Source organism: Engraulis encrasicolus, chromosome 9 (genome assembly GCF_034702125.1).
Source record: "Engraulis encrasicolus isolate BLACKSEA-1 chromosome 9, IST_EnEncr_1.0, whole genome shotgun sequence".
Classification (NCBI taxonomy): Eukaryota; Metazoa; Chordata; class Actinopteri; order Clupeiformes; family Engraulidae; genus Engraulis; species Engraulis encrasicolus.
The window spans coordinates 9,912,836-9,924,406 of NC_085865.1; the positions used below are offsets into that span (position 1 = coordinate 9,912,836).

Genomic DNA, 11,571 nt, shown 5'->3' on the forward strand with positions numbered 1-11,571 from the left:
GAGAAACAGGGCAGTCATGGGTGAGCGGTTAGGGCGTCAGACTTGCATTCCAGAGGTTGCCGACTCCCGACCCGCCAGGTTGGTGGGGGGAGTAATCAACCAGTGCTCTCCCCCATCCTCCTCCATGACTGAGGTACCCTGAGTATGGTACCGTCCCACCGCACTGCTCCCCATGGGGCGCCACTGAGGGCTGCCCCCTTGCACAGGTGAGGCATAAATGCAATTTCGTTGTGTGCAGTGTGCAGTGTTCACTTGTGTGCTGTGGAGTGCTGTGTCACAATGACAATGGGAGTTGGAGTTTCTTTTAAAAAAAAAAACAATTCCCCACTGTCAGCCTATAGGCAGAGCAATTGTTGGGGAGGCTTTTCCCCATCCAACATCCCGATTGCAAATGAGAAAATGACCTTTGAATTGTGCCTTTTGCGAGATATTGAATAAAACGTCCGTCGTCGATGACATACTGCCTCTCATCAGGAGGCAAGAGGTTCTACATTGAATGATTTGCTGAATCCATCCAGGGCCGCTGACAGCTTTTGACGGGCCCAGGACAAAGTCAGCTTAAAGGGCCCCCTCACCGAATGCTTGCAATAGCCCCCTCTCTCCCTGAGCCCGGGACAACAGACTCCTTTGTCTTCTCCTGTCGGCTTCCCTGGCTGAATCCAAAAGTCACTCTCATTTGAGTCAAGTCTGTAGTTATATTAAAAACCTTTTACTCTACATTGGTGTATACTGACTTAAAAAACGCAGACCGGTTTCAGCCGCTTGGCCTTCGTCTGGGCGAGGTCAGTCAATCATCCTATGAGGCCTTAAAAGGAATAACCAGATTCACCCCAACTACTTGGAGAAAAGACTTTAGAGTGCTTGTTATCTTGTCCCTTTGGCCGTTGAGGTGCTAGATTGAATTGGACCCCATCACTTGGGTGTCTGGTGCCTCCACACCTCTGAAAAACAGCACACGTGCGAAGAAATGCTGAGGCTGAGTTTGGCATGTGTAAATCCCCAAACCGCCTACACATTTTTGCAGGAGCTGTCATGTCTATTCCTACTAAGCCTTCTCATTATAACCAAGCTCTTCATTTTAAAGCACCCCCCCACCCACCCCCGCCAGACACACACACACACACACACGTTCTCATCCTTTCACTCCTGCCTTTTTCCCCCCGTTCTCTTTTTTTCTCTCCAGTATTTCGTCCTTACATTTATTCTCTTTCCTGCCATCCGCTCACTCGGCTGCGCATGCATAATGTATTTATGTGCTCCATGCGATTTGCCATGCTGCATGCAGAGGGTCCTACGGAGACAGAGGAGGAGAGGAGAGAAGAGAAGAGGAGGAGAGGAGAGGAGAGGAGAGGAGAGGAGAGGAGAGGAGAATATGAGAAAAGAGAGAAGAGGAGAGGAGAAAAAATGAGTGAAGAAAAGAAGAGGAGAGATGAGAAGAGATTAGCGGAGAGTGGATGGGGGGATGGTGGGAGGAGGAGAGGAGAGGAAAGGGTAGGAGAGAAACACACAGAGCAGGAGAGGGCAGGAGAGGAGGGCACAGAGGAGGAGAGGAGAAGAGAGGGAGGTGCAGGAGGGTTGAGCGGAGGAGAAGAGGGTGAGAGGAGAAGAGAAGGGGAGATGAAATTAGAGATGGGGGAATGGTGAGAGAAAGGCATAGAGCAGGGGGCAGGAGAAGAGAAAAGAAGAGAGGGGGAAGAAGAGGAGAGGAGAGAAGAGGAGAATACAAGTAGTAGAAGAGGGTAGAGGGGCAAAAGCAAACGAGAAGAGGAGGAGAGAAGAGGAAATGTCAAGAGGAGAGATGACAAAAGGAGAGATGAATGAGAGCAGAGAGTGGCATGATGGGAGAATGGGACAGAGCATGAGAGGAGAGGAAGGATGAGTGGAGAGGAGAGGAGAGGAGAGGAGGGCAAGGAGAGAATAGGGGAGGGGGGTTCAGCCGGCGGAGGGCCGAGAGGAGGAGAAGAGAAGGGTGGAGTAGATAGGAGGAGGGCATAGGCGAAGACAGGACAGTAGATGAGGAGAGTATAGGGAAGAAATGAGCAGTAGACAGCAGAGGAGACAGTAGGAGAGGAGAGGAGAAATGAGTAGACTAGAGCAGTGATTTTCAACCTATGGGCCAGGGCCCACTGGTGGGCCCTGAAGGTATTCCAAGCGGGCCTTGAAATCATTTTCTACAAATTCTAATCATATTTTGGTGTGCATTCCTATTGATTTATATGAGTTTTATTCTTTATTGGGTCAGAAGTGGGCCCTGAACATTTGTGACAATTTCGAGTGGGCCCCACGTTGGAAAAGTTTGGGAACCCCTGGACTAGAGGATTGAAGGGGAAAAGGAGAAATAAGTAGGAGGATGGATGGTGAGGACATAGAGCAGGTGCCAGCCTCCTGTGCAGGGCCGGATGAAGCTGGCCTGGGGCCCCTATAGGCTACAGGTTGCAGTGCCCCCCCCCCAAAAGGCAAATTTCACAACATATTCACATAGACAGTGTCATAATTACGAGTTGGGCATTGAGTATAACATGTACTGACTACAATAGATACATTTTTCAATATTGTCTGCATTTTTTCAATTTTGGCCAATCAGGGGTCTCCTGGCAGGTGGGGGCCTGGGGCTCGGCTGCAGCCATATCTAGCCTGTGTATTAATCCGACACTGCTCCTGTGCCTATTTCTGCGGCTTGGCATGCCATCCTCTTGGTGTGCGAGTGCAGGATGCTCCAACCATGTGATCCTAATCGAGCAGCCATGTGTGGTGAAAGCCTCTCCTGCTACCTGAGAAGACCCATAACATGGGGGGAGAAGAGAATCATGGCCGATGCACTAGTTCAGCATTAGTGTGAATTGCCACAGACATGATGTCGATGTCACCTATTGGTTCTGGTTATTGGTGGTGCACCTCACAACCTTTTGCTTCAAATGACATCATTTAACTTGGGAGTTGGTGACTCAGTACTATGCTCAATGTGAGACAAAATGTCAGTGTAAATGTCTGGTTAGACCCAATGTAATCTGGCCCAGGGGGTCCAAGATTGTATGACTATGACATGGGTTCTTATCTGTTCAATCTCTCCTTTTATTGTCGTCCAGTCCCCCCACCACTGCAGAGAACCAGATAGGGACTTGGCTTCTTGCTGCCATCTAGGTGCTACCCTGCCCTCTGCTGGACCATCTGGGAACTGCAACACTCCTTTTAACTGACAGGTTCCTTTTATTTCTCTCCCCCTTCATTTATTACGGAAGAACCATGAAATGAAACTGAATGGAATTAAATGAAGTGGTGCCAGAACTGTAGAAACTGCACCGCTTCTTAAAAAAAAAAAGAAACCAAATAAAAATGAAATGAGAAAAAAAACCTGACAGGTTCCCTTTCATGTTGAATTTTCTCCTCTTGTTCTTGCGCTATTTTGTTCTTATCCATTCACCCTGTTTCTTAGTGGGTTTTTTCTAACCTTTTTAGTACCTTTTCTGATGTTTTATTGCACAACTGTCTGTCTGACTGTCTTCATCCTGTACAATTGAATTCCCACAAAAGGAGAAACAGTTCTGCCTTCTTTGATGAATTGAGGACTCCATTTTCAAACGGCATTATTTTTTTTCCACCACTGCAGTGCCATATACCTCAAACTTTTCAAATAATTTCAAAGGGTTACCATATTGTAAAGTGAGTTGATGTTGTTGAACACAACAAAAAATATCATCGCTCTTCTGCTTTGCAGCCATACATTTCCAAGATAATTTATTGTGTGAACATAGCAAAGGCAGCTAGCTAGTTTATGTACATTGTAAGACTCCATCTATAATATACATTGAGACATGATATGAATAGTCATCGATCTATACAACACCAGACATTCCTACTGTAAAACAGTCTCTTGAAAGGCAACTAGGCACTTCAGGAACTAGTTCTTCTGAGCGGCTCCTTTCCTCTTCCCCTTACCCACACTGTAAAAAAGTGCTTCTTACTCTTAGAACCAACTTAGACCTACTTGGAACCAATATTCATTTGCTGGTTTACCCTGTACTTTGTTTCCTCAGTGATTGTTTTGACACTTTAAACATAGAGCATTTAAAGGGGTCTATGTCACATGTTCACTTTGATGCCTTGAAAGGTTGGTTCAAAATCAGCACAATACAGTAAAATCCTAGATGCCAAAAATCTTCCAAAATCCATATGATCACTACAGCATCACTATATAAAATGTGCAGCTTAGAACCAACCAAAAAAACCAAAAGCAATGCACTTCTACTTTTTCAGCACGTCATGATTTGTGCACTGTTCATTCAACACATTACACATCCACAAATGACTTGAATTAGAAATGAACAAGAAAATAATCCTGGGGTGCATTTCTCAAAACCATAGTTTGTAACTACATTAGCTACTTTGTTGTTTGCAATGCAATTTGCTAAGTGGTTAGCAACTACGCTTTTGAGAAAAACACCCCAGGTTTGTTGCCTTACTATTTTCTTTTATGAGTCAGACATGTTAAGTGATTTGGGATTTGGAAGTGAGATTTAGAGATTTTTGTACAGTTGGTTCTAAGCAGCACATGTTAGCAGTGCAAAGACAAGTGCTCCTCCCTGAAAGAAAGCCCTATAGCAGCACGCATGGTTAATTCCTCTGACTGGAGCACAGGCAGAGAGTCACCGCGTTCATGATGACACGCACGCACGCACGCACGCACGCACGCACGCACGCACACACACACACACATTGATGCAGTGCAGATGGGCACACTGAGGAAATACAATGCATTCTCATTAGAAATGTGGTGGGTTTTTTTTGGTGCACTGTGTATGTGGTCTGAATGTATTTGCCCGTATTAGAACCATCATGAACGCGGTGAGTAAATATGCCTCAATATCCCTCCTCCCAGTGTGTCCTTCAGCCTCAAGGTTCTACGTCACTGAGGACGTCTCAAATCATGAAAATGTGGACGGAGGACAGAAGTAGGGATGCACCGATACCACTTTTTTGAAAACCGATACAAGTACGAGTACATTAATGTGTGTACTTGCCGATACCGAGTACCGATATCTTTTACCACCAAAATACAATGAAAATAAATGCATGGCCTTGTTTTTTTTCCACCTGTGATGTTTTTATTGTCCATTTCCATGTAGATTTAAATGTTAGTAAATGTATCAGGTGGCACTTTTTTTCCATGCTGCTTTCAAGACCACAGAACGTGACAAGATTTTTCATTGTTTTGTGTAATAGCAGTATCGTTCCTGGTATCGACAAGTGCTTGACGAGTACGAGTACGAATATAATGAGCAGTACAGGGTGCATCCCTAGACAGAAGCGATATGCTGTAGAAGTGGCTCTCCATCCTCCATCCTCGCTCGATTCCTTTTTTAATTTCCTCCACAGGAGGGGGAAGCAACACTGAGGCATGAGGCCAGAGGAAACACCTGGAGGATGGATGGAGATATTGATATACACCCTCTAAGTCTACTGCACTCACCAAGGTAGGGCTGCCCAATTATGGAAAAAATCATAATCACGATTATTTGGGTAAAAATCATAATCACGATTATTGATTTTTGCTGAATTAAAAATTTTTTTTAAAACAAAATGAAATATAACCAAGAATGAATTCTATACGGGCAAAATAGAATGAATTGTAATAATTATGTAAAAGGCAATAGCATGAAACTTAGGTGAACAGATTTCTGGCCAGAGAAAACAGCCTTTCAGTATGTTCTGGCTTCAAGGACGCTCTCGAGGGCAGGTCACTATTGCCACGATTAAATCCCGATTGAAATCACAATTTCGATATCACGATTGATCACGATTTTCAATTATTTTCGATTAATTGTGCAGCCCTACACCAAGGTACAACTCCTCTAGCCTGGTGACCCGCCCGTAAAACCTGCTTCTCTTCATTCGTATTCATGGTCTGGCGATGGTTCTGTGGGGAGGGTTTACTCGTCCTCCAGGCAGCTGGCCAACAAGCGACGGATTGGATGAGAGCTGTCCAATCGTGTCAAACCAGAGCTGAGTGCTATCCTCCCGCCCCTACAGTCGCGTCAGGTGAGAGAACCTCCTGGCTGGCCGTAGCCAACCGGTAGGGCACTCGCCTGCCATGCAGCTGACCCGGGTTCCATTCCCGGGCCCGGGTCCTTTGCCGACCCCTCCCCGTCTCTCTCCCAATTCGCTTCCTGTCCACCTCTCACACTGTCCTATCAAATAAAGTTGAGAAACAAAAAATCTAAAAAGAACCTCCTGACCATGAATAAGAACGAAGACAAGTGTCATGGGCAGGTCATACCAGGCTTAACTGTACATCTCCAAGTCCGTGAGTCCGTTTTTAAAAAAAACATTGAGACGACGTCGGCCTTCCAAAGTGTTCTACTACATGCGGTAGATCTTCTCGTGATCCTTGAAGTCCTTGAGGTTGTCCAGGTTGTCCCACCACTTGAAGAGGAAGGTGTCGGCGATGAGGCTGAACCAGGGCGTGATCAGCACCTCGCCCCGCTTGGCCCGCTCCAGCATGGCCCGCAGCTCCTGCTGCGTGACGTAGCAGTGCGTCTGGATCTCGTTGGGGTCCGGGTCCACCTCCACGTCCTTGCGCATGAACAGGATGTAGTCAATCTCGTGCTCGCCCCACATGCCGTCCGACGCCGCCTTGTAGTGGATGCGCGTCAGGTACGTCATGTCCTCTGGCGGCACCTGGTGGCCAAGTCGGGTTGAGACACTTATGTTTACAGGTTTTTTCCACACATTAGGTCAGTGTTTCCCAACCTTTTTTGCCTTGCGTACCCCCTAAGCCATTTCGTCATATGATAAGTACCCCTCTCACTCATGCTCTATATACCAATGTGACTATACTCCATGTATTTGTTATTATTATTAAATTTTTCCGCGTACCCCCTGAAGTGTGCCCGTGTACCCCTAGTGGTACACGTACCCCTGGTTGGGAAACACTGCATTAGGTAACATTACCAGGTGTCAAAAGTAAAAATAGAAGTCAAGTCATGGCCTACAGGTTACTCAGAAAAGTTTCTGCTTTTCCTTTTTTTTTTACTTTTACTTTGACACCTCTGAACATCACACATTTCAGACAACACTTTTAAGCAGAGACACACACACATACACATGCACATGCACACATACACACACACACACACATACAGGCCTGTAGAAGATACATTACATAACAACATAACAGCTGAAAATGGAGTCTGTACTTTGAGGATGTGAGCTGGGATTTCTTTGAATGAAGAGCTCTTCACGGTCAGAATCGTGCAAGAGGGTGTGAAGGTGTAGAAAATGACACAAGAGTAGAGACACGCATGTCATGAAGGGATGTCAACTATTAATCCATTAAAGGTGCACCCTGTAAGATGGTGGCGCAGGGTGGCCAGAGAAGGTATTGCAACTATGCAGTTCATTGAAACTGTGCTGCCTATTGCCAAATTTGATCTTTTCATGAATGTGTTCTGAATAATAAACCAATATTTACTAGTATGACCAACGCACTGTACGTTTTGCAGCTAAAACTGTCTATTTCTGGAAATTCAAAATGAAGGACCATGGAGAAGATCGCCCTTTTCATGTATGAAAAGTACAATTTTCTCAGTCATGTTGAATACTTAGAATTTGATGGTGATGATAAGCATTTGTTAAAAATGTAACATTTGTGAATGGGCTGCATGGATTCTGGAAATTAACTACTAAAAATATTACACGGTGCAAGTTTAGTGATTGTCAATTGCAAACGTGCAATTTGACAGCAAAGTGTAACGCGCATACTTCATAGTGCAAACTGAAGCTACAGTCAGTCTACTGCTTGGGACCAAATCTGTGCCTGTGCTGTGCATTTAGCCAAAGCACTGTGGGTGGATTACAATACACTGATCCGAGAAGCGATTTAGGTACGTTGCCATTGTGCGGCGCCATCACTGGGGTGTCGAGTCCCGTTATGCCATCTATAAATAGCTGCTGTACGCTCTAGTGACAGAGAGCATCGATCAAATGATGGCCTGAATAAAGTTTCATGGATTGTCACTGTGTGAGAGTCAGCCATGGGTGAGCGATTAGGTCGTCAGACTTGTAGCTCAAAGGTTGCCGGTTCGACTCCCGACCCGCCAGGTTGGTGGGTGGAGTAATTAACCAGTGCTCTCCCCCATACTCCTCCATGACTAAGATACCCTGAGCATGGTACAGTCCCACCACACTGCTCCCTTGGGGCACCATTGGGGGCTGCCCCCTTGCACGGGTGAGGCATAAAATTCAATTTCGTTGTGTGCAGTGAACACTTGTGTGCTGTGGAGTGCTGTGTCACAATGACAATGGGAGTAGGAGTTTCCCACGAAAGCTTTCACTTTCGGGCTTTCAAATGACAGCCTGAATAAAGTTTCATGGATTGTCACTGTGTGAGATTGTCACTGTGTGAGAGTAATAATAATTTTGTAATAATTGTATTTGTATAGCACTGTATCATACAAGGGATGCAACTCAAAGTGCTTAACAAATGACAAAAAAAATCATAATTGTTAGAGATGGATTTAAAAGGAGAGGAAGAGAGGAGAGGCAGAGATAGCAGGAAGGCAGAGGAAGAAGAGATAGAAAGAGATTGTAGAGTCATAAGGTCAACGTAGGTTAGGACCAGGATTCTTAGATGCGTAAGGTCCATAGTGGCTGGGTCTAGCATAAGTCATAGATAGTCACACTGAAATTGGGCGCTCAGATGCGGCCCAATGAGGTCTGAGAAAAAAAAACCTATAGCCAGGAAGAAACCTCAGGCAGAGACCAGCGGCCACCTAGGGGAGCCCCCTGCCAGGGCTGGTTGTGAGTGCTGTACCTGGTCGGTGGGGATGCCCAGCTCGGCCTTGAGACGTCTCTGTGCCGCTCTCCTGACCCCGATGGCGTCATCGCCCTCCTCCATCTCACTGGGCGTGTGCAGTGGGTGGCTACAGCAGGTGTTGGTGAAGCAGCCTAGACAGTGACAAGCAAGACAAATGCAGAGACAAATATGAAAATATGTATGCATGTGTGCGTGTGTGTGTGTGTGGTTACGGTCAAGCACATTGGAGACTGGTCAAACGCAATTTCAAACTTCTGTGCCAACCCGGTTACACAGATTTTTGACAATAAAGTACACTTGACTTGACTTAAAAAAACATGTGGAGTTGCAGTCTTCTTATTCTGCAGTCAGGCTACACCCCTCCGTTGGCGAGGGGAGTGTCTGGCAGAATTGGGGGTTGTACTTTCGTGTGCACGCAATCTTGCAGACAGCGATGGGCCTAGATTTGTTACGATCCAGTGCCACACATGACAAATAACCTGGTTTTACCCGTCCGATTGTCTGTCCCTGTCAAAGCCTGTACTTGGCCGCATGGCTGTTCAAGGGTTAATTAGGGCAATCACTTGGTTGAATTGGACACATAAAACAAGTAATTTGGAATATGTGGCACTGGATGATTACTTCAGGTTAGACCGTTGTAAGAAAATGGTTGAAATGGCAACTTCTGTTTCTACAATTGCATTTTTTGACTTTGTACTCTAATCTACTATTTTAATGTGGTGTGTGTGTATCTGTGCACTGCACACACCACTGAGTTCACCCAACACACACCTTGAAGTTCATGAAGCATTTGGCTGAAAAAGAGTATGTTGTGCTTGTTTTTTTGTCAAATTGTTCTATAGAATAGATGAACACAGATGTAAGTTAAAAAAAATGTATATAGATTCGGTAACACTTTATTTTAGGGATACATCTATTAGCACTAATACATACAATGTTAATGCCTGCATAAGTAACTTGTAAGGCATGTACTAAGCAAACGCTAAGGCCTACTAGGTCCTTATTAAGGTTAAATTGGTAATAAATCCCTTATTGCGCATGAACAAGACATTTGCGAATACATGCCTAACAAATGTTTGATTTTGCTTTGTACATGCCTTACAAGTTACTTATACAGGCACATTGTGTGTTTTAGTGCTAATAGATGTATCCCTAAAATAAAGTGTCACCATAGATGCGGGCTAGAAGCACTATTTAAATGCATTCTATATCATAGTCAAACAAACCAACCTGGAAAAGTGATTTTGGCATCAGATCTTTGCTGTAGTAGCAACTTATTCTCACTGTTGAACAAGAAAACACTGAAAGCCCGGTGTAACATTCCTGAAAGAGATAAAGACAGAGAGCATGTTTGGTTTAGTTTAGTAATAGTGCAAACAATAAAATTCAAACTCAGACCAGAATTAAGTCACATTGTCACATTGAACACACACACTCAACCAGGGCTCTAAATTAACTTTTTCATAACCAGCCAAAGTGGGTAGATGTTATACAAGCCACGCACACTCACTAATGGGTCCAAGAGGCTAGTAAATTGGTCTTTTCTACCAGCCAAACAGAAATGTCACTAGCATTTAGGTTGGCTGGTAGTAGATTAGAGCCCTGCACGCAACTATAAAATAACTGACACAGGTGCTCCTTGCAACACTCCACACACCTTTCTCGATGTTGGAATTCAGGTGACAGTTCTTCTTGCTCTCGGCGCCTGTCTTGTGATCATTCTCATCAATCAGGATACACATCTCCGCGAGGAGCTGCACCTGCTTCTCGTCCAGGTTATCCGTGTTAATCTCTGGCATTTTTCTTGCCGGCCCTGTGGTTACACTGTACGTTGCAAGCAGGCAATAGGAAAATGTATAAGGGTGCAAGAACATTTACTTACATATGCAACTGATGGAGCTTATAAATAAATGATCTCTACTACATGCTCATAACTGTTTGACATTTCTATTTACAGTATAGACTACTTCCTACTGTGCACTCCTAGTAGGGCTAAAGAACGTTAGCATAAACTACTTCTAGTGAACAAATAAAGTGATGCTGTTCATCAAAGCATCGTAAGAAGTAATCCACATACCTCAGATTCCTCGAAAATGAAAGAACTGCACTCTTCTGGAACACGGTTGATCCTGTAACGTTCCTCGCGGAGAACACAGGTGAGCTTGCCTTTGTCAACAGCGACCATGTACGGGGTCCTATCCGTAGCGCCGCCCACACAGCGCGCACCATGGTCTGTCAGCACAAAATCGCCAATCAAAACAGAAGAGCTTTCGAACATGCCATCGAACCACACTTGCTCAGCGGAGAGTATCTTCAGAAACTGTAGGAGATAGATTACAGTTACACACAGCATTTGGCGTGCGTATGCTTCAGCAATATGTTTAACTTCGGTATATGTCCAGAAAACATGTATCTTTTCTAAAATAAGACCAATATTTTGAGCACACTTCTCACTTGCCTCAGATGGAGCGCTCCAGCAATTCGCTTCCTGCCACTATGACACAATGCCCTCTGATTGGTTAGCATGGCCAGATGGGTAAACGGGTAATCTTATTGGATTACAGGGTGCCCCCTATCCACCTCTCATGAGTTAAAACTCTGTCAATCAATTTATGTAACTGTAACAAGTTGACAGTTCAGTCACTGCACTTAACGAATATTAGCTCATTAGTCGTGATCAGTAGATTGTAGCAACTTTTTTCTTTTAGAAAATAGTCTCGCGGATAGTGGCCTTGCATTAAACATGTGGCCCATAGGCC

At 44.9% G+C, this 11,571-nt stretch overlaps 1 protein-coding gene across 1 annotated transcript; it reads right to left on the bottom strand.

Moving 5' to 3' along the window:
* Positions 1–6,076: 6,076 nt before the first annotated feature.
* On the bottom strand, positions 6,077–11,297 carry idi1 (isopentenyl-diphosphate delta isomerase 1). Its single transcript, XM_063206046.1, has 6 exons — positions 11,271–11,297; positions 10,890–11,044; positions 10,470–10,636; positions 10,043–10,135; positions 8,810–8,943; positions 6,077–6,675 (listed from the first exon to the last, which is right to left on the bottom strand). The coding sequence occupies exons 2-6, from the start codon at positions 11,039–11,041 to the stop codon at positions 6,358–6,360; spliced, it is 864 nt and encodes a 287-aa protein (XP_063062116.1). The 5' UTR covers positions 11,042–11,044; positions 11,271–11,297; the 3' UTR covers positions 6,077–6,357.
* Positions 11,298–11,571: the final 274 nt, after the last annotated feature.